General features: G+C 33.3%; 1 protein-coding gene across 5 annotated transcripts in view; it reads left to right on the forward strand.

The window, feature by feature from the left end:
- ARL6IP6 (ADP ribosylation factor like GTPase 6 interacting protein 6) overlaps nucleotides 1-24,666 on the forward strand; it is a 52,941-nt gene that overhangs the window by 8,466 nt on the left and 19,809 nt on the right. For 3 of the 5 annotated variants that reach the window (XM_063080297.1, XM_063080271.1, XM_063080277.1), the window contains one exon: nucleotides 5,839-5,971. In XM_063080297.1, coding sequence (XP_062936367.1) covers nucleotides 5,839-5,971 — 133 coding nt within the window. Of the gene's footprint in view, nucleotides 1-5,838; nucleotides 5,972-7,244; nucleotides 7,327-24,666 lie in introns of those variants that run through there. The other 2 variants (XM_063080282.1, XM_063080287.1) reach the window with 2 other exon arrangements.

Below are 24,666 nucleotides of genomic sequence, written 5' to 3' on the forward strand. Positions count from 1 at the left end.
GGCGGAAAGACCACTTTCTTCTTTTGTATTGGGGGGGGGGAGTTTGAAGGTCCAGGACTGTCCAGTTTGGAGAGGATACCGAATTATTTAAATAAAGTACTTGTCATCCTCTTAAGTTAGAAAACTATAGAATATGGTAAAGCTGAGAAAATTTGTGTACATAAATATTTAAAAATTAACTATTTTTATGTATTTGAGTACATTTAAGCTTTTAGTAGTAGCTTGCTGGTTACAGGTTTTACAACTTTTAGAGTTACCTGAGTATTAGATTTTCATATTCATTTTCACAAAATACATTAATTATGTAAGTAATATAATCTCACTAGGAAAAAAATTCCAGCACTTAAAGTAACAGTTTCCACTAATCTACCTGTGTCTTTTCCTGTTCATTTACTTATGTTTGGTCATTCAAAATACAAGATTTTGTCACTGTTGTAGAAAAAATATAACTTGAGTCAACTATAGGCGTATTCTGCAGCTTTATTAAAATGTCTTGGAGTTCATTCTGTATCAGTATACATAGATCTTCCTTTTTCATTACTGCATTGTATTTCCTGGTATAAGTATGCGAGCTTTATTTAAACATTCAAATGTCAGAAACACTAAAACAGGATTTGGAAATTACCAGTTTGTAGTCTCATTTAATCCCCTTGTTTACTTATGGCAGGAAGAAGTTTGATGAAGGATGTGTGATTGACTACATAACTGTTCTTTAATGATAAAACTTTCTCAGTATTGAGAACGTGGTAGTTTTTTTCCTGGTCTTTTCTGCTTACATATAATATGTGCAAATTAGTTTCTCCACATCTGACTTCATCAAACTTCTGAAAGTTGCGTCATCCTTGTAAGCTTGAAACTGCTGAACAAAATGAAAATATTTAGAATATATGTCTCTCCTGCTGGAAGATTTTATAGAAACAGAAAGTTTCTAGCATATTTTTATGAAAGCAACTATATACCCTGAAACCAAAATAACTTATTCTGAAAAAGAATCAAAATGAAATACACACCTAGAAGTATATTTTGAATATAAAATTTTAGCAAAGGGATTGGAATAGGAAATTTCTACCCACCCTTATATTTGCTTTAGGTGAAAACGTTGAGTCTAAGATGTTCCAATTGATGGAAAAGATGAATTTCCATCATTTTAATCTGTTGAAAATTGAGTTGTAGGGAAGAAAGAATGATGTGTATATTTATTTAAATACCTTGACAGCAGTTCTCCCTCTGGAAATTTGTTAACAGATACCCTTGTACAACTGTACACTGAAGTGTAGGACTGTTACTTGTAGCATTGTTTTTAATAGTGAAAAACTGGAATAATAAAAATATGCAACAGAACTAAGGCTATGTGTACTAAAAAAGATCTCCAACATAGAATTTTATGTGAAAAAAAAAATGTAGAACAATTTTTCTGGTGAGAATTCCATTTATGGGAAATAAGCTGACAAGATGTGTATGTAGCTAGCTTTATATCTACCTAAATTACGTAGATATCTTTAATTTTTGGAAAGATGAACAATAAACAGTAGTTAATTGCTTTTATGAATAGAATTGGGAAAGATGAGTTTAACTTCATTTTTATATGCCTTCATTTTTATATCCTTTTATAAATTGTGGATTCTTAGTAAAATGGGTTTACAAGATACTAGTTTTCAAATTTTTATCTCCAGGATTCGGGAAATACTGACTTGTAAAAAGTTTAGTTGTTGGGAGTTGTCAACTTCTATAGCTTTTCTATTTATTCATAAATGAATTGAGTGATTTTTCAGAATCATAAGCACATCTAGACCACAGTGTTACAATATACTTATTTTAGCCCTATCATTGTGACCTGACTTTTATCACCAATGCAACTTTTGATTAGTTCAAAATGAATATTATAAAATAATTAAAATGCCTACTGTGAGGCAAGCACTTAAGATTGTGGAGTAGCAGTCATTTAAGAAAAACTCAAGAATATTCTTGTAGTGAATTTGACAGGTACCCTTTAAAAGAACTTGGTGAAAAAGTTTGAGGGCTTTAGAGAGTTTCAAATTTGTTATTTTTAAATGTTATTTTGTGTCTTTTTAAGTATCTAAAAGTTCTGTCATTATGTAGCAGTCCCCAAACACAGATACTTGATTTTTCTTGAGTTAATTACCATCTTTTCTTCTGGTGACTTTACAAGTTATGTTAAACTTCAAATAAATATGTAAATTATTTTCTCCCATCTTTAGAGCAATGTAACCAAGCATAAACTGTAGTTGTACATTACATATTATAATTTCTGTTTTGACCCCCAGACTCACTGGGTTGGCAAGAAGGTTGTACCTTAGTTTTTACTAGAGTTCTGTCCACCCAATCAATCAATCCCCTGTTGAGCAGAGGTTCTAGAGGCTGATACAGTTCCAGGATATTGGGATGGACGTGCAGTGTCATCCTCAAGGCATTTACTCAAGTGAGTTACTGCTGAAACATCTTTCATTCTGACCTTTCAAATATAGCAACTTCCAGCAACGTGACCATCTGCAGTTTCTATGCCTTACTAAGGGCAGAGGCATCTGCAGGGTTGACCCTGGATAAACAGCTATACTCTCTGTTGGTTTGTGGCCTCTTTTAGATGGCTTTGGCAGAAAACGCCAGCAGCATTACACCCTCTCCCCATATATACATGTTGGTGCAAACACACACAACATGCTTTATTCAAACCAGTGGAACCTCTTGTAGATAAATGCCTCACTCTGTTCCACGCAAACATTTTAGCTGTACTCCAGTGAGCTCGTTATCTTTGCTGTCCAGACATTTTGTATTTATCTACCCATGATTACATCTGTGTACTAGTTCTGTAAGTATTTTGCAACATAAAACCCAGAGACACACTCAGGCTACTTCTCCTTTCTGCTTTGCCACATCCTTCTGGGGCAATTAACACAGTGCCCATTATCTCTTTAAAGGGGAGGAAGAGGAAACAAAAAGAATTTTTAAAAAGGAAAAGAAAGCGTACTATTAGAAAAATTTACATTAATCTTTCAAAGGTACTTTGCCACACTTTTTATTAATGCTTAGTTGCTCTGAGTTTGTACTTTAGCAATTTTGTCATTCTGTTACTGAGCTTCCCAGGGATTACAAACAGTACAATGCATGTATTTCTTGCTTGCTTCTTGCTAAAATAAAGGCTTCTTTGGATCATTTTATGTAGCCAGGAAATTTGCTAATTTATAAGTCATTCTCTAGTGTTGTAAACCTTTCCCTCCTCCCTGTACTCCTGAGTTGTGGGTCACACAATTTAAGTATTGTTGGCTTAGTAAACCTGTCTTGAGGCAGTTTGAATATACTTCCGCAAAGATTTTGATACAACTTCTCTGTCCTTCCACTCATTTTCTCTCCCCACAGAGAACGAATGTTAATTTCTATGTTCTCCTTACAGAAATTTTTATTAATAAGTGAAATGTATATTCATTTCTTCATATATGTAACATGCACATATGAATGTGTATAGTACATTAATTTCCCTTTTTTTTATACAAGTTTTTATTGCTGTTCTGAACCTTCACTTTTTGGCTCACTGGTATATCTTGGGGACCTTTCCATGTCAGTACACGAAGAGCATCCTCATTCTTTTTTACAGCTGTGTAAGTTTCCATATGGTGTACTTAATTAGCCAGTCCTCTACTTCCACTGGTGATTAGTTAGGTTGTTTCTAGTCTTTATTATTATAAGCAATGCTACAGAGGATAATCTTGTACCTACATTCTATACGTATGTGTATCTTTAGGACAAATGTCTAGAAGTAGAATTACTAGATTAAAGGATATATGCATGTATCATTTCAACAGATACTTCCAAATTACACTGCATAGAAGTTATACCAGTTTACTCCTTCAACAGCCATGCATGAAGAGTCTGTTTATTCACAGACTCAGCATCAGAGAATGTTGTCAGCCTTTTGGATTTTTACCAATTGATTATAACGAAAAATGATACCTAATTTCTCTAATTATTAATGATAATTGAATTGAGCATCTTTTCATATGTTTGGCATCCATTATAATACTTTTTTGTGATCACATTCTTTGCCTAATTGTGTCTTGGGGTTTTGCATTGCTGGTCCAAAACCAGCAATTGGTTTTCTTACTGGTTTCTAGGAATCCTCTCTTATTACAAATGATTTCCCCCCTTGTACTGTAAGTTACAAACATATTTTATTTAAAACATTGTCATTTGACTTGAGATTTGATTTTTGCCGTGCAGATTTAGTGGTGTGTGTGTGTATCTAGTTGAATTTATGGATCTTACATGGTTCATGAATTTTGTATCGTGGTTAGAAAGACTTTTCTCTCTTCAAGGCTGTAAATAACTTTTCCAGTGATTCCTTCTACAATTTTATTTTTATATTTAGATCATTGATGCTTTTAGAATTTAGTCTGGTGTAGGGTGTCAGATATGGATCCAAATTTTTTTCCTTTTTCTAGGTCACCCCATTGGATCAGTAACATTTTTTATTAACCTATTTGGGCTGCCTTCTAAACTTTATATTCTGCTCTATCCTTTTGTCTGCTCATGTATCAGTCGCAACTGTTTTAAGTATTGAGGTCCTATAATATGTTTCGACATCTGGTAGGACTAGTCTTCCTTTGACTTTGCTGCTTTATTATTTCATATGAATTTTAGAATTAGCTTTTTTCTTCCAAGAAAAAGTGTTCACATTCTCAATTTGAATTCTGATACTACATCTTTAGAGAGGTAACATAATATTTAATCAAAACAGTTATCACAATCTGTAGTTATCTAATTTATTAATTTATTTGCATGTTTATTTTCTTTCTACCCTACTACAGTTACTCCAGGAACACAGCAATGTTTTCTTTTTTGTTCACCACTCTACACTATTACCTAACGTAGTAACAAACACATAGTAGCCCCTCAATATATTGGGCTCAGTGGATGAATAAGTGAATTAATTTATAAAAGAATTTTGAAAACTTGACATTAAAATACAGCCGTATTCCTTACTAAGAAGAGTTTGCCACTTAAATATCAATATTCCTAGTCTTCCTATAACTATTTATGACCATGGAGTTAGATTCTCAAAAAGAACAAGTCATTATCCTTTAAATATCCTTAATGGGCTATGATAAGTATTTACAAATCTTCAAGTTAATTTCTTTGTCTTGGCACTTTTGCTTATTCCACCCACCACCCCAGTCCTATTCAAACCTTTTCCCTTTTCTTGAGCCCAGTATAATACCGTGCTTTTAACTTGATTTCTGTGAGAAAATGCAGTTCCAAATTGACTGCAAATAAAATCGAGGATTCTAACCCATTTGTAAATTGGGATTCAATTTTTGTTCATATACTGAGCAAGGTTAAAGAATCAGTTTAGGTTTATAATGTTTATAAGAAAACTCTGAAGAGGAGATACTCCAAAATTGATTCATATGTCAAAAGTGCATGGTGTGGAATAAAATCACTTATTACTAAGTATTAAGACAGTAAGCTGTGATTCATGAAGTTAAAAATATAAAGACATCTAAAAGTGAAATGTCTTAACCTTTTTTCTATAGTTGAATTTTATAAAACTGAAGGTGACATATTCTTAAGTTGAATTTGCTCTCCTTTCTGCATATTAAATAATAATTTAATTAAAATATTCAGTGATATGACTTCTAGTGCTTTAGGAATTTATGCTTCTACGTGGGTTGGCTTATACTATGCTCAAATCTCTTATTATAATGTTGGTTACATATAATTTGAAGATCAGAAATACATGTGATCATCTGCACATGAGAATATTGGTTTAACTTAAATATTTTGGTGTTGATATTAAGTTTTGCCCCCCTCTCTCTTCCCATTAAGGATTCTGGACTCTGCTTATAGTATCCCTAATTGCCGGATTCTCCTGTTGCAGCTTTTCTTGGACAGTGACTTATTTTGATTCTTTTGAACCAGGAATGTTTCCTCCTACTCCTCTTTCACCTGCCAGGTTCAAGTAAGTATTCTTGATTATTCTTGCTTTTTTTTTTTTTAACCCGTTCCAATTCTATTAAGAATACTAAAATAGAAGCAAGAGGCTGCTTATTTGTGACTTGTTGAGACTCTAGTCTTTAATTTATAAAACACAAATGACGCAAGGTTTTTGAGCTTGTAGGCTCAGCCTTTAGATAATGGAGAATATTTTAAATCCCATGTCTAGATAATGCAGTTTTTTTTAAAAAAGAAATTCAAGGAATTATCTAAGAACTGAGAAACTTTGACTATTTGTCCTTTGGGGATAGAATTTTATTTTAAAACAGTTTGTGAAGGCAAAATTAATGTCAACAGTTTGAAAGCTTTATAACTTAATAATTGGATTGGACTTTTTCTCAGGATTTTAACTGTGTGTAATAATAGTAAGCATTTGTGGCAACCAATTTATATATCTAGATCAGATTGGATGATTGTCAAAGTGGAACAGTACTGGGTTTCTCTGGTCTGTGTTTTCTGTGTTTTGAAGTATTTCAGAAAATTCAGTAGGCAGTGTTCTAATCCAGTATACTCATGCCAGGAAAGCTCTAGATTTAAATATAAATTCAAATAAGAGCATCTAAGATCTCTAGTTTATTCTACAAATGAGGATGAGGGTTGAGGATTGGTAAAGACTTGTTAAATTTTTGTATATTGTTATAGTTGTTAGGATTATTGTTATTACTACTATCTCCAGCTAACCTCATGCACAGGTTGTTAAGATAAGAACAAGTATTTGAGGGACTCTATTATAAGTTTTGAATAATCATTGGAACTACTGGCTTTCATTCTTAGTCAGTGCCCATATATTTTTCTGTTTTATAAATGTATCTTTAAAAATTTTGGCTTCACTTCAAATGAAATGTGAGTATATGTGTGTGTACGTGTGTGTGCGTGTATGCATGTATATATTTTAAATGTCTTAATAAATCTCTATTTGTATATGGAACATAAATTATATACTTGCCAATAAATTTGTGTATGTGTGCAAGATGGAAAAATTATTAGTTAATCTAAATTGACAGAGTTATGCATAATAGTGCAGTGCCACCCCATAGTTTACATGGGTATCATTCAGTTGGAAAGTTTGTTTTGTTAAGTGATATAGTAGTCAGTTCAAATTAGTATTTTGGTGCCTATTGACATCAGTTACTTTAACAAGGGGTGTGAGTCTAATGTAGTGAGACTTCCTAAGTCAGAAAAAAACTTAATCTCATTTTTTTCTTTTACTTCTATCTCACTTTTTCACTGAATTTCAGCTTTTCATTTCCAGCTATTTAGTAGATTTTGCTACCTAGATTTCAGAATCCACCTGCTTACCAAGGCTTGAAACCATTATCCATTGTATTTATCCCTGCACCAAGTCCAGTCTTTCCTGCCTTTTTAAATGTTGTTGGAAGGCTTCCTCTTTGCACCAGCAGTGGCTTAGCATACTTGACTCCTTGTTTTTACCTCCACCAAGGTGAGGTGAGTAACCTCCCATCTCACTCTTCTAATTTGCCCTGTATCCTGCTGTGTTTCTAAAAACAGATCTAGTCACAGCTCTCTCTTGTTTATTTAAGAACATTTTTTTATTATACATACATGTGGGGTACATTTAATAATTGTATACAACATGTGGCAGTTAGATCAGTATATTAGCTTATTCATCATTACAATACACAATCTCTCTTTTTTAAAAGTCTTCAGTGGCTTTACCATTGCCCTCGAAATAACGTTTAGCTCCTAAGTATTAGTATAACGATTTTTCCCCAAATGACTGTATCTTTCTGTTCTAACTTCATCTTCAGTTGTTTCCCCAATGAGTCTTATATTGTAGTCACATACCAAATTACCTGACATCCCCCAAATAAACTATGTAATTTTGAAATTTCATAACTTTACTCTTTCTGCCTGTCTTCCTGGAATGTCATTTCCCTCTCAGCTTCTCTTCCACCACCACCACCACCTCCACCACAATTCATAAGCCTCATAAATGTTAGAAGATTTTGGTGTTAGAGAAAAACATTTCAGTGTTCTCTTAAAAATCTGCAATTCTGAGAGCGTTTAACTTATTTTTTTAAAATTATCTTTGTATTTTTTATTAAGCTAGAACCAGTAGTGAAGGATCTCAATTTTCAGTGTGTTTAGTCTTTCAGTTTTAATATAATGTTAGATCAGACTTAGATTATGTACTTGTTTATACAGTCCTAAAAATAGTTTTGAAATATATATATACAAAACATATTTTGTATAAATACACATGAATATCAATATGTATATAAAATACAAAAATATTGTGTGTCTATACAAAATAAATAGACAATACATTTTGTATATACACAACTGAATATATATACACAAATATAAATGACACTGAGTTTTGTAGTGAAAACCCTGCCCTCTAGTGTTTGTGGAAAATATCCCATTATTAACAAAATGTCAGAATAAGTATGTTCTCTGTGTCACCAGTAGAGTGAGTCCTTGTACAGGGAAACGACTTCTCTAACTTTTGAGAAACTGGAAATCTTCCGACTTCATTTTCTTAGAAATCAGATTAATATATTTCATTAATATGCATTAATATCACATTTTAACAAAAATAACTTTGTAAGAAGTTGTGTATTTTATTACCTAAAATAAGCAATGATATTAAGTGTATGTACATAGTCAATATTTCACATTGTGATTATCTGCTTTAATTATAGTTTCTACTAGTTCATGCATCTAAGTATATCACCTGCCCATGCAAAGCTACTGCATACAATGAGATCCCAAGCTTTAAAAAATCTTGGGCTTAAGCCCTCCTGATTAGAGAAAAAGTTAGGGATGAAGCTGCATTTTTCTTAACAAGTACACCTTTTAAATCAATGTTCTAGCATTACTAGGGATGTTTTAGAGGTTCCTATTAAAGATTATGGGGAACTAAGTACTTCCTAAGCCACCTGTAGTGTTATCATTAGTCTGATTCTTCCATTTTTTTTTTTAACAGTTGAAGAAACCGAGTCTCAGGAATTTAAGCAGCTTGCATGAAGTCGAATAATTTGCATGTAACCAGCTAGCACCTGACTTTATGTTTATTGTTTTTGCTTGCCATACTTGCTAATCCTCCTCCTCTTCATTATGAAGTGGATTATTAGGAGAGATTTCACTTATTGAAACAGTGTCATTTTATTGACAATTAACAGGTACTCTGAGCTTTTGCTATGGGCAGTTTTGCTCCTGCAATTTTGCCAAATCCAATCAAAATCTGTTCTTAACATCTCGCTGTTTGTGTCTTCTCCTTCATCGTTCTCTCCCAGTGACCAGCGTGATCTACTTTAGACAGCACTCTCCATTTCACGTTACCTGCGCACAATCCCCATCTAGTGGTGAAAGGATGTAACTGCAGGTTTATAGCTATTCAGTGTGCCAAAAATAAAAACTACTCAATGATTATAAATCCCACCTAGGGTAGAAATGTTACTTTATAGTCTAGCAATAAATTTAGTGGAAAATGAAAACGTAAGTGATGGGTCTAGCAAAAAGTACAGTGCAGAAAGCCCCAGTAGTGTTGTAATTAAGAGTCAAAATGTTTAGTAACAGTAATATGGAGAATTAGAAAATAAGTTATTAAACTTGTTCTCCTTGTAGTACATTTTATGCAGAGTCAGAGATGAATGGCCAACATTCTTAAAGAAGTTAAGGGTGTTGCTTCACTGCAATCAATGGTAGTAATTATAAAAGTCTTATTGCTGACATGGAAAAAAATGCCCGTTATTTAGATCAAAGGTTACATTTAACACCATTTACTCCTATGACCATCAGGCTAAGACATTAACTTTGTAGGGATGTAAAACTAATAATCTGGGGATTCCAGAATAAGCCATTTTTGTAAGTGAAGTTGGTTTATTCATTTTAAATCCAGAGAAAAGTGGCAAGCACCCCTAGTATCTAGTGATTTCTTTAGTAAATTAGCTGAAATCATTGTGAAGGGAGTTATTAAGCCAAGGAAGCTTTTTATGTCAATGAGATAGAAATATTATTTTATGCTGTAGAGAGCCACTTATTTCCAGGGAAGAAAAATCAATACTAGTACTTAAAGTTATAGGATGGGCTAACATGGAAATCAAGTGCTGCTGGAGATTTCAGATTTCAGGCTTATGCTGGTCAAAGGTTATATAAAAGTAAGACTTCTGATGAATTGAATATCTGAATCTAAAGCTTGGATTATTGAATCACTTATTGAGAAACAGATTTTAAATACTTTTTCTCCTTTTTTTGAGAAATGCTATAGAAATAGCTTGTCTTGCAGTAACAGCATTGTAGATTTTGGAGAATGTCTTAGTTCCTTATAAATCCTCTGTTGACTTCTGTGCTAAGAGCTTTCTCATTTTGAATCTTACAACTGAAGATGAGTTTTTCTGAGGCATAGAATGAATTGTCTTAAAAAGAAAGATCTCAACCTTGAGCACAATTCTGTTTTCAGTTTAATGACCTTTGAATAGCTTATGTTTATGATAGAAGTATTTATTAAAAGATGTCACTGTAAATTTCCCTAGATAATTTTTAATAGAGACCTAAGCCTTCAAACCCATCCCTTAAATAGCCATTTTGAATTATCAGAAATCAAGCAAAAATATTTTGTTTTTATTATAATTCAATTCAGTTTTAAGTCACAGTATTTATATTCCAGCTGCCTCTTGAATCACATTTGTGCATTTCCTAGAGTAAGGCAGATTGGAAGACATAATTGGATGTCCATTTTATAGAAAGCAGAACATAAATTCACTATTTTCCAGAAAACATTAGGGTTTTAAAAAAAATATGTTGTTAGGGCTTCTCCACATTGGGGGTTAAGATATAGAACAAATAAAATAGTAAAATCATAGTAGAAAAGTATTATGGGTTTTTAATTTGGGCAGTAATATTATAGGCCTTGGCGGTCAAGAAAAGTGGGTGATTTCATATTTAAATTAGAAATTTCTTTTCCAGGCACACCAGATTTAACACTAAGCACAATGAATTGACTCTACTACTCTTTCATACAGATTTTGGAGAGCTGTGTTTTTGTCGAGTCAGATTCTTTATTGCATGACCTAGTGAAACAGATGTCTGATGGCTAATTGCAGTAGGAGAGAAAAGCTACTGACAAAAGAGATCGATCAAGAACTTAGCCTTGATATTTGAGTATCATGAAGTTTTATTATCTAGGGACTGTTTGGGGCCATTATTATTTGTGGTGCTGTCACTAGTAATGAATATATTGATGCACTGCATTGCAACTTCTTGAAGTGAAGGGTTACCATACCTGCATGTGTTATAGAATATATTCCATTACTGTTCCTTTTTTTTTTTTTTTTTTGTCTTTTATGTGACCGGTAGGGGGATCGCAACCCTTGGCTTGGTGTCTCCTGCACCGCACTCAGCCAGTGAGCGCACCGGCCATCTCTATATAGGATCCGAACCTGCGGCGGGAGCTCCGCAGCGCTCCCAGCGCCGCACTCTCCCGAGGGCGCCACGGGGTTGGCCCTTCCATTACTGTTCTGAACAGAGACATGTATAGATGTAACAAAATCATCTAAGAAGTTGTATTAACTATTCTTGGTTTTCTTGTTTTCATAAAATGATATAGCTAATGAGTGTTTGCTTTTGCACTTGTTTGCTATTGCTTGATCTGTTTGTGGTGTGTTATATATGGACTGCTGAAAAGGCACAGGTGTCCATATGCACAGGACAGCACTAAGAAATACCTGAGAGACAGCACTTGCCAGTTTTGTACTTAACCCTTTCTGTGTGTTGAATAATCTTTGTAAATTACAAAAGGCAGCCTGGTATATTAAAAAGGGCTTTGATATCAGGAGTGGCTTTCAAATTTAGCCTACCTCATATAGTAGCAGAAGGACTTTTGAGCAAGTTAGTGTCTTTGAGCCTTAATTTTTTCATCTCTAAAATGGGATTCAAAGCAATGATATATGCCCTCATGGGTAGTAAGTGTAAGTTTACTAGTTAAAGCAGCAGATATGTCACTCGATAAAGCAGACATGGTAGCAGAGCATTCCTTTTCTTTCTTGAAATTTTTCTAAGCTGGATCTGACCATGGCCTGAGTGGGTTGCTGATTATCTTTTCTTGGATAATTGTTATTTATCCCGAGATTTTATCTTTTCCATTCTTTTTTTCTTTCTATTCTTTTGACATTAAGATACCTTTTCTTTTATGAAATAATGCTGATGGTGGATCATAGTGGTTTTTTAACTTTGTTCTTGGCAAAGTGAAATTTTGGCAGCACTGTTTCAGTTACTTCTTTTAAAAAAATTGTTTTTTAAATAGACTCATGAATTCTAAAGGCTTGGGAATCCTGTTTTTCTTGTAACTTTTGTACTGTTTTCCCTGACTTCCTAGTGAATAAGGACTTTGTCTAATCAAGATAGAGCCCAGTGTAGATAGTGTCCTCAGGCATTTTTCCACCACAACACAACACACATGTTAATAAAGTTAACATGTCTGACATTCTTTACTTTGCAACCGTAGACAGCTACATAGGTAAAATAGCCCATAGGTGAATATGCAGTTTCCAACCAGATGTACTTTCATTCATACGTCATTATGGTAGTTAACTTTGCATTGGCAAAGCGTAGGATTGTGACTGAATTAACATTTCTGGTTGGTAGAATTCTTGAAAAAGGACGTTAGTGTATGTTTGAAGACCTAATTGTTGTAGAATTGAGAGGTAGAAAAGAGTATAGAGATTGTGCAGACCATCATTATGCCATAGAAGAGGAAGTAGGACCAGAGAGATTGGCAGTATAGCTATGAATGTACATATAATGCTAATGAAAAAGTCTTAAAAAAAGAGGAAATCCTTAAACTTGAAATTTGAGTCCCATTATAACATAGCTTACTATTGTGTAGATTGATAAATCAACTTGTTTCATTTAAACGGTGGATGCTTTATTAACCCATATTTATTTGTAATGCAATTTATTAGACTGATTATAGGGCCAGTGGAGCAGTGGAGCAAATGCTCAAAATATTTTATGTATTTTTAGGTATGCAACATTAAATATATATATTTATACTTTTTTCTTCACCTTTTATATCTTTTAAGTAAGTGTTTTTTCAAATAATCTTTACCTCAGATTTATCTTAAAACCTTGAAGTCAGTACACAGTCATATTTGATGACTTTCTACTTTAATAGCATCTTTTATTTCTTAGTGACAACTTAGAAATCTATTTACATTGCTAAGACAGTGACTATGATTTAAAATTTCTCCTTATTGACTTTTTTATGATTATAGAATTAATACATGCTCATTGTAAATCAGCACAGAGTGATATAACTTTGAAAGTGGAAGGCAGCAAAAGTCTCATTTTAAATAATCCAGAAATAACTAGTATTCCTAGACTGAGGGTTTTGCCTCCAGAATTAAAAAAAAAAATCTATGCATATGAAAGTATTTCAATTTTTATGAAGGTATATGTAACACATTTTTTTTTTTTCCATTTTGGGGGCTAGTGTTTATGCAGGTTTTTTTTTTTTTTTTTTTAACTTTTATTTGCTTTTATTAAAGTAGGCCTATAATATTTTCTCAATTCAGCTCATGGTTTTCTGCTATTGTAGGCATCAAAGAATCACTGTTTACAATTATTGTGTAACCTTCTTGAATAGTAAAACCTTGTGAATGTGTATATATGCATATATGTATGTATGGTTTATATATGTGTATGTATTTGAAATATCTCATACTTTGATAAAATTGTATCCCACCCAAATATAACTACTTAAAACTATGGTAAACAAAATGATAATTTTAGTCTTATTCTTTGCCACTTCATTCTAAAAATATTTTGCCATATTTTATCCTAACACATTACTTTGAAGTAGAAATATGCATATGCGTACACATATGTACAACATACCAATGTGTAGCCACTGTCCTAGCAATGTAAATATAGGTTGAACATCCCTAATCTGAAATCCAAACTGCTCCAAAATTCAAAACTTTTTCAGTCCCAACATTATGTGCTCAAAGGAAATGCTCATTGGACCATTTTGCTTTCGGATTTTCTCATTAAGGATGCTCAACCAATAGGTATTTCTGCAAACATTCCAAAATCTGAAAAAGTCTGAAATTTATAACGCTTCTGGTCCCAAGCATTTTAAGGGATATTCAACCTGTATATATAAAAAGGAGAAAGAGGTGGGAGAAGTTTTTTTTCTCCTACTCTGTCTCTTACCTGATTTCTTATATGAGTTACCTGTCATATAAATTTTTTTTTATATGAAGTAATAACATCATTTTTTTTTATAAGAAGTAATAACATCTCCTATTTAGGAACATGGTGATACAGTGAAACAAACAATTTTGTAAGTATTTGTTAATTTATGTATTTAGTATTTAAAACTACAGTAACTTTGAAGCTTTAATGTAGAAACTAATTGGTATGGGTTTTTAAAGAGATGATCTATTTAGAAATCTCTTTGCTAATTTACATATTTCCAACTAGTGAGCATGAGTATTTACTTTGAGGCTTTTAGATTCACCAGACAATCTAGCTAATGATACAGATTCTGATTCGGTATGTCTGGGATAGGTCTGAGATTCTGGATTTCTAAGAAATTCCCAGGTGATGCTGGTAATTACTGGTCTGAGGATACACTTTGAATAGGATGGCTTTAGACAGAGGTCAGCAAATTTTTTCTGTAAGGAGCTAGATGGTAAGTACTTTTAGCTTTGTGGGCCACATGGTGTCTGTTATAGCTCCTCAGCTCTGCCATTGTAGCACCAAAACAGCTACAGATAATACATAAAGGAATGAACAGGACTGTGTTCCAGTAAAACTTTATTTATAAAAACAAGTGACAGGACAGGCAGGCCTAAGTTTGTTAACCCCTGCTTTAGAAGATTACTCTGAAATTAGAAATCTTTTGTAAGCAATATTTAATTTTTGGTCAAAAAAAAAAAAAATATATATATATATATATGAAGGTACTTCAAAAAGTTCATAGAAGTTTCATATTATCTTTTAATTCTATTTTTCCATGAACTTTTTGAAGTGCTCTCATATTAGTCAAGGAACAAGGGAGTGCTCATATGTTCAGAAAGTTTCATTCTAACTGGTCAATTTTATAGTCTTAAGGATAAGGCACACATTTCTAAAAATCACATTTTAATATAAAATAATTAATACTTAATTGGATAAACTTATTAACTTTTGCTGATATCTGAGTTGTAATGGATAAATAATAATGAAAAAGTACTAATAGAAGGTCAGCTAAAGCCTATTTGAAGAAGCAGGAAGGCTTACAACTTGAGGGTGTTTAAAATTATAACAAAATAAATAAGACAGTTATAAACCCACTATATTTATTTTACTCACTTCTCCTTTTAGTTTGTGAGTCTGCAAAGATTGACTTCCTTTCCAAGTCTGGGAAATGTTTTTCAGGGTTAAGAAATAGAGTAGGAGACAAATTAGTAACAAGGGAAATAATTTTAATTGAAATTTAAAAATGGGAAAGCTGAAGTAAATACATCAAATTTTTTCACAATTGTTTTGAGCTCTAAGAAAAGTTAGCTTCCTTTACCACACCCTATATAAAGAAAGAAGTATGAAGTGCCTCCCTGTAAAACTGCAGTTATTGCATAAAAGAAAGGTCAAGTAGGAGAGAGCCTATAGTAAAGCTAGTGAAATGTTAAAATAGCAGATCTCAAATTCACTCTGAAATAGGCCAAGGCCTGTGGTGTTCCATATGAAGAGGATAATAAAGTGGAGCTGAATTATCCAAACAATGTCTGAATAATTAGAGTTCACAACTTCATAGTCTGAGCTAGAATCTAAACTAGCATGATCCACCCATCAGTCTATCAGTCCATCTGCATTCCTTTCCCACTTTCTCTGTGACCATTTCAAATCTTCACCACATCAAACTCCTGTTTTCAATGGTCCTCACTTTCAGTTTCACTAAGAGGTCACAATAAGGGAACTATCTCTACTTCTTGCTTCTTCCTTCCCCCTCTCATTATAATATTACAAACTTACCTTATATCCACATCCATCATTTTATCCATTTCTTTTAGAGGATGAAGTGTTCTTTTACCTGCTCAAATTTAATTTTACTTCCTGTGCTCTAGATCCCACTACCACTACTACCACCCCCATTCCCTTTTCATATGTCTTCAACGTTTTCCCTTGTCTGCAGTCTTATTAGGATATTTTTAAAACATTCAAGTTTCTCCTATATTAAAGACGAAAATTCTCATGCCCCGCTCTCCTTCAGTCCACATTTAAGTGTCTTAAAGAAGGAAGAGATAGTTCCTGTCTCCCCAGTGACTGCAGTTGCTACCACAGGTATCTGCAGTCACCCCTATGCTAAATTTTTTCTTCTTGAGTTCTCAGTGCAGGCTTCTTAATTATAAAATTATAAAATTATAAATTATTAATTTTCATTTTCCAATCTATTATTTGAAATGGTTTATCATTCCTTCCCTTTTGAAGTGCTTTTCTTTCTTCTGTGACACTACTCCGTCCTGTTTTTCTTTCTAGCTATTTTAAGCCTCTCTCTTGAGAACTCGTCTTTTGATTTTCATTGTATTTCCTGTTGCTTGCTTGGAATTTTTACCCCAGTGTCCCATGGATATTTCCAGTTTAGCATATCTAAAATTGACTTCATTGTTTCCCACTTTCTACCTTCCTGTTTCTATTTGTGGGTTCCCTATCATGATGAATGATATTTCATTCAGCCAATAACTCAAGTGAGAAACTTTCAGTTCTTCCTTCTTCCTCAGTACCTCCAACTAGTCAAGGACAAAAAATAATGGCTAACATTTATTGTCTTATTGAGAATGTGCTCAATAAATTCTAGGCACTGCAATAAGTACTTGTTAATATCATCTCATTTAGTTTTTACAGGAATGCTAAGAGTAATTATTATCCTCATGGTCTCTTGCTTCTGCACATACTGTTATTTGTTTAGAACTCTAAATCCCTCATATTCAGTTTTAGCTCAGGTATTAGTTCTTTAAAATTTCTTTTCTTCTACAAGCTGAATGACTCTTTTATGTTCCAGTAATGTTGTCTGCAGCACTTTCTAGACTGAGCATACTGTGTCCATAGGTTATCTGTGAGAGCAGTACTGATTCTTATTCATTTCTTTATCTCCCATATGTAATACCATGCCTGATGTAGAGTATTCAGTAACACTGGTAAAGTTCATTGAAATACAGAAAACTTCATCCTCTCATCAGCAATTTCTAATAAGTAATTTTTAGGACAAAAGGATACAAAAGAAGATATATAGTATTGTGTTTCTAAAAGAAACAAAAGGAAATGCTTTGTTAAGTAATTGAACTATGATGTTGCTTAGTATTTGCTTTCAAATTCATGGTTTGGAGTTAAGAACTTTCCAGATAAAGAACTAACTGGTAGTTTTTCCAGCCAAAACTCAGACAGCTTAAAACTCTTTAGGAATCAGAGATTACTTGGCTAGGAATAGAATGAGAAATAAAAGACAGCTCAGATGTGTTAAAAGAGGATAGATTAGTACCAACTAGTTCATCCTGTCTCCTGCTGAGCCCATCAGACACAGAAACAAATAGCCAGTGGTTCTTAATATGAGCCTTTAATAAAACTTTTTATTCTGCCAAGCACAGAGAGCTTTTTGCTTAAAGCAAAATCAGTTGGCAAGAAAGTTACTATTTTAAATTGCAAGAATTGTCATGAAAGTGTGTCTGATATGTAGGAATATATGTGAGGGAAAGGAATATGGCATAGGAATGAAGATTTCAAGAGAGCGACATCTGGTATTTATCACTATGGTATAGAGATTCAGTTCAGATCAATCAAGGCTAGTGTAAAAATAGTAAACAACCCAGAACATGAAGAGTGAACTGCTTGAATCTGCTGCTCTCTCTTAAATTTGAAAAAAAATAAGAGGACGGTTTATTTGGGACTATGGGCATTTGCTATTCAATGCTTTAATTTGTGGTTCAAAAGTAAGAGTATAGTCACTTAAATCACCAGTCATTAAATTTATTTGAATTTTAAATTGTAAATGTATTCCATTCTTGAAAAATGAAAATAATTAAGATATAATTCTTTTATGATATATTCATTTCACAAGTTATTATTAAATGTTAATATAAATATGTTGCTAGAAATCATATTTCCACAGTACAAAATCTAGATATAAATAGTGGAAGTTAGGTTCTTTAGTGAATTATAAAAGGAGGAATGATTATGAACAAGTAAGAAGAAGGTAATATGAAGCAGAAACATATACATACATACATAAACCTTTAATTCTTCCATCCCAAATCTACCTCCTGGATTTGTTTGTATAATGTTACTGTTTGTTTGGTTTTGGGGTCCATTCTGCTTAGAAGGAAAGGAGAATTGAAGTAGACAGTCAAAAGAATTTTAAAAAATCTCTTCTGTAGCTAAGCTTTCTTTTCTATACTATGAGTATATAGCTAACATTTATTGATCATTTGTTATGTGCCAGTCACCTGATCCTCACAACAACTTTGTAAGGGTAGGTTCTATTTCTGTTTCCATTTATAGAGGAGGAAACTGAAGGTCACAGAGGTCAAACAATTTTTGTATCTTCATACCCCTTGTAAATAGCAAAGCTGGCATTTACATCCATGTCTAACTATAGAGCTTGACCTCTTAGCCACTAAAAGGGACCACATAAATACTTCATTGTAGAATTCTTTATTATTGGAAAGGAATTCTTTAAAACCAGAATGAGATAGTACCTTTATATAACTCACCTTCTAGGATGTGGAAGTAGTTCTATTATGAGGCTTTCTTTGTAACTATACATTATTTCCAATGGTATTTTATTCTTATTGAACAGTATTTCCCATTCATTTCCATTTTGATTTCAGAAATGTATTGCAGTGGAAAAGAACTTTTTCTCAGCATAATAAAATTTGTACATTCTGGTTTTTTCCTTGAATTCTCTGTTTATTTTCCTACTTATTATTTTATATGTTCAAATGAATAGGTAGGTCTTACAATTTTGAATTAGGTTAAATGGTATCATCCATTAATTTTCATTATGGCTGTTCTTTACTGACTCTTCTTGATTGACTCTTTGGTACTAAAATATTTATATAGTTATACTCTCTACGTCATTGTTCCAGTTTAAGTACAGGTAATGTTGATCAATAACCTATTTTAATAGGTAAAAAAAAAAATTGTACATAAATATGTGATCTCTTTGAAAAGCATGAAATCTTAAGTGTGAGTTCCACTTCTCTTGGTTCTGTCCTTTTCTCTTTACACCATGATGCCTCTTTTGTCTGCCAATCCATTGCCACATCTTTTAAAACCTGGGTCAGACTTTTATCATTAAGGAAACTTGACCTTCTTAACAATATCGTTTGCTTTGCTCACATATTTTATATCTAGATAATACAAAAGCATTTTGAGCAAAAGAATGTTTTAGGAAAATTAATCTGTACATTGTGTTAGGTATATGGAGAGAATGTCACCAACTTGGAAAGAATTTTATTATGAATTGGTTTTCTCTGCCACATTAATATATGCAAATAACTATAGCAGCATCTCCAAAAATAGTCATGCCATTTTCAAAATTTCTTTAAAGTTATTTCAGAGTCAGTATAGATAACATTTATTCTAGTGGGTATGAAATGGTATCTCATCTTCTATTAATACTATAATTTAATCAGGACCATGTGGTATTTGGTTCAGGGATAGACAAGCAGACCAGAAGAATAGAATAGATAGTCTAAGGGCCAGCCTGTGAGTCACTCAGGAGACTGTGGTGCTGATAACACCAAGGCCACGGGTTCCGATCCCTACATAGGGATAGCTGGTTCGCTCACTTGGGAGATCATGATGCTGACAACACCAAGACAAGGGTTAAGATCCCCTTACCAGTCATCTTTATAAAAAACAAACAAACAAAAAAAAAAAAGGATAGTCCAAAACTAGACCAACAATCCACGTATTTATTTTGAAATAAAATGGAGGGTCTTCAAAGTTAAACATTTCTGTTATATTGCTGTGAAACCATGGGATTTCTTGTGGGTTTTTTGTTGTTGTTTTGTTTTTTTCTTTCTTTTCACCTGATGCAAATAGTGCAGTTCCGATTAGAAATCCGTATGGCATGACAAGAAAATCAAGTCAGATTGGCAGGGCCAGGTATCTTTTTGCTTTGGGGGTTTGGCAGTATTAATAATAAATAAATCTGGGTGGAAATTTTTATTTATTATCTTATCAAGTTTCCCATGTTAGACTATTACATATAATTTAAGAAATTGTAGTCATTTTGCTTTATTGATCTAAAGTACATGATAAAGAATCATCTCCTGATCAGGCTTATCATTCTTCTGGGGTTAGGTCCCTTCCATTTTCTTACCTTTCTCTTCATGAAATTATAGAAGAACCAATGAGCAAAAATTAAATACTCTACTCAATCTTCTCAAACTTCTTTACCCCTATAATATATTGCTTAGCAGTATGTGCGTGCTTCAGATTATGGAGATAAAAGGTCATGACTTAAAACAGTAAGAACCATTTTGGAATTCATAGTAGACTCCATGATAAAATTGTGAATAAAACTTTATACAGCAGATGATTGGACCTTTAGGGTTTTTATTTTTAATCTGCGCAAGATCAGTAGTGACTTGTCTTACACACATACACAAATTTAAGATAAAAAAGAATTTGTAAATGGACAATACCAGTATCTTCTGAGCTTCATATTGCGAGTGAGTTTACAAGCCACAAACCTGCAAACATTGGAATTGTAGGTATTTGCCCCTATTAATCTAAAAATATAAGATTAGTCTTATTCTGTTTCATCATATTTAGTAGAACTTCTGAGATAACAAAATAAAACCAGAAGACTGAAAGGAAACCACCTGAAGTCACTCATTCTTTTTACTCCCTGTAATTATGACTGCTCTTTTGAAAATAATCTGAATCTTGATTTTTCCTATACTGCTAAATGAAAAAACATGATTCTTAGGAATAAGGAGGAAGCAACTTGTAAAACAATAATTGTCAATTTTGTTTTCTCTGACTTAAAAATGCCTTGTTGATCAAGTATAATGTCTCATCACTCCCAGCCCCGTCTCCCACCACCCACATACGTACACACACAAACGTAGATCTGTTTCTGGATGCTGTACCCTATTCCAATGTCTTTCATTTCTGTATCAGTGTACTTATTTTTTAAAATTACTTTGTTTTTATGTTATGATTTGAATTTTCAGAATTTTTCTTTGTTCTTTTTGCACATTTACTGCATCAGATCAACTTAGTATCAATGTGTCAGTTTCCTACCAAAAAAATCCTGTTAAGCTACTACTGAGATCAAATTGAATTTATGGATTTTTTTTTTTAAGAAATTGAGACCTTTACAATGTTGAGTATTCCCAGATTGTGGTGGGTTCCTTCCTTTATTCAGGCCCTATGTTTTAATGTCCTTCAGGAGGTTTTTCTTGTTTGTTTTTGGGGGTTTCTTTAATTGATATATACTTCATGTAACACAAAACTCACCATTTTAAAATGTACAATTTAGTAGTTTTAGTATTTTACTATATTGTGTAACTGTCACCGCCTTCTAATTCCAGAACACTTCTTTCACTCCAAAATGAAAACCTCGTATACCCATTAGCAGTCACTCTTCCATTCTCCTCTCCCTCTAACCCCTGGAAACCCGTGGTCTACTTTTTGTCTCTATGTATTTGCCTATTCTAGACATTTCATATAAATGGAATTATATAGTTTGGGGGTTTTTTAATGTGATGTTTTGTGTCTAATTCTTTCACTTAGCATTCTGTTTCCAAGGTTCATTCATGTTGTAGGATGTATCAGTACTTCATTTCTTTTTATGGCCAAATTATATTCCATAAGGATCTATTACATTTTGTTTATCCATTCATCATTTGATGGATATTTGTGTTGTTTCCACTCTTTGACTATTAGGAATAATGCTACTATGAACATTCAGGTACAAGTTTTTGCGTGAACATGTTTTTAATTCTCTTGGTTATATACCTAGAGTGGAATTGCTGGGTTATATAATAGCTACACCATTTTCCATTCCCACCAGTGATGTGTAAGAGTTCCGATTTCTCCATATTATTACCAACACTTGTTTTCTTTCTTTTTTTAAAAATTATAACCATCCTAGTGGGTATGAAGTGGTATTTCATTTTATATTATAAAACTATAATAATTAGGACAATGTGGCATTTGTTTAGGGATAGACAAATAGACTGGAAGAATAGAATAATAGGTCCAAAACCAGTTGCTCAGTTATGTGACTTAGGACAAAGGCACCACAGCGATTCAATAAGGAATAAAACGTTGCCTTTTCAATAGGTTATGCTAGAGCAATTAAATATCTGTAAGGGGAAAAGTGAGCCTTACTTAGCCTCTACCTTACACAATATACAAAAAATTAATTCGAGATGAATTATAATCCCAAATGTCAAAAGAGGAACAGTAAAGGCTCCTTAAAAAATAGAATATCTTCATAACCTTGGAGTAGTCAAAGATTTATTGAAAAGGCCACCAAAAAAGCACTAACCATTAAAAAAAAGTGATAGATTGGACTTTATTCAAATTAAGAATTTGTGTTCATAAAAAGATCTTATTAAGAGAGTGAAAAGACAAGCCATAAACTAGGAGAATATATTTCCGACAAAGGATTTGTATCTAGAACTCTATAAACCAGTAGAAAAATGAGTAAAAGACTTGAACAAAAACTCTAAAAAAGAGGATAACTGAATGGGCAGTAAATTAGTCAATAAGTTAGTCTGATGAATGGGGGTTAGTCATCAGAAAAATAAGTATTGAGACCAAAACGACATACCCTGCATACCCACTAAAAATGATAAAAATGTAGAAGACTGGTAATACCAAGTGTTAGCAATGATGTGGAGCAACTGGGACTCATGCACTGTTGGTAGAAATGTAAATTGATACAACTATTTTGGAAGAATGTTTGGTACTTTCTACTAAAGCCAAATTTACATCTGCCTTGTAACCCAGCAGTTCCACCCCTAGGATATATCCAAGAGAAATGAATGCATATGCCCACTGATGTTACATACAACGTGGATGAATCTCACAGACACAATATTTAGCAAAAGAAGCCAGACACACACAAGAATACATTCTGTATGATGTATGTATATGCAGTTTTAAGAGAAGGTGAAACCAGCCATGGTGACAGCCCTTAGTACTGCAGTTACCTCAATATTTAGGAGAGGGAAAGTAGGTATTTACGAGAGAGCTTTCTGGGGTCCTGGAAATGTTCTTTATCTTGATGTGGATGGTGGGTACATGAAGAAGTACCATGGTAAAAATTTATTGACTTGTATAGATGTTAGACATTTGCATTTCACTGGTATGCTTTAATTATAATAAAATGCAAAAAAAAAAGTAAAATGCATGTATATGCATATATAGACTGGGGTAAAATAGGTGATATATTTAGTCATCATTTATTTTTTTTTTTTTTTTTTTAAATTTTATTTTGTCGATATACATTGTAGCTGATTAATGCTCCCCATCACCAAAACCTCCCTCCCTTCTCCCTCCCCCCCTCCCCCCCAACCATGTCCTTTCTGTTTGTTTGTTGTATCAACTTCAAATAATTGTGGTTGTTATATCTTCTTACCCCCCCCCCGGTTTGTGTGTGTGTGTGTATGTGTGTGTGTGAATTTATATATTAATTTTTAGCTCCCACCAATAAGTGAGAACATGTGGTATTTCTCTTTCTGTGCCTGACTTGTTTCACTTAATATAATTCTCTCAAGGTCCATCCATGTTGTTGCAAATGGCAGTATTTCATTCGTTTTTATAGCTGAGTAGTATTCCATTGTGTAGATGTACCACATTTTCCGTATCCACTCATCTGATGATGGGCATTTGGGCTGGTTCCAACTCTTGGCTATTGTAAAGAGTGCTGCGATGAACATTGGGGAACAGGTATACCTTCGACTTGATGATTTCCATTCCTCTGGGTATATTCCCAACAGTGGGATGGCTGGGTCGTATGGTAGATCTATTTGCAATTGTTTAAGGAACCTCCATACCATTTTCCATAGAGGCTGCACCATTTTGCAGTCCCACCAACAATGTATGAGAGTTCCTTTTTCTCCGCAGCCTCGCCAGCATTTATCGTTCATAGTCATTTGGATTTTAGCCATCCTAACTGGGGTTAGATGGTATCTCAATGTGGTTTTGATTTGCATTTCCCGGATGCTGAGTGATGTTGAGCATTTTTTCATATGTCTGTTGGCCATTTGGATATCTTCCTTAGAGAAATGCCTACTTAGCTCTTTTGCCCATTTTTTAATTGGGTTGCTTGTTTTCTTCTTGTAAAGTTGTTTGAGTTCCTTATATATTCTGGATATTAATCCTTTGTCAGATGTATATTTTGCAAATATTTTCTCCCACTCTGTTGGTTGTCTTTTAACTCTTTTAATTGTTTCTTTTGCTGTGCAGAAGCTTTTTAGTTTGATATAATCCCATTTGTTTATTTTTCCTTTGGTTGCCCGTGCTTTTGGGGTCGTGTTCATGAAGTCTGTGCCCAGTCCTATTTCCTGAAGTGTTTCCCCTATGTTTTCTTTAAGAAGTTTTATTGTCTCAGGGTGTATATTTAAATCCTTAATCCATTTTGAGTTGATTTTAGTATATGGTGAGAGGTATGGATCTAGTTTCATTCTCCTG

This window comes from Cynocephalus volans, chromosome 1 (assembly GCF_027409185.1).
Source record: "Cynocephalus volans isolate mCynVol1 chromosome 1, mCynVol1.pri, whole genome shotgun sequence".
Taxonomy (NCBI): domain Eukaryota; kingdom Metazoa; phylum Chordata; class Mammalia; order Dermoptera; family Cynocephalidae; genus Cynocephalus; species Cynocephalus volans.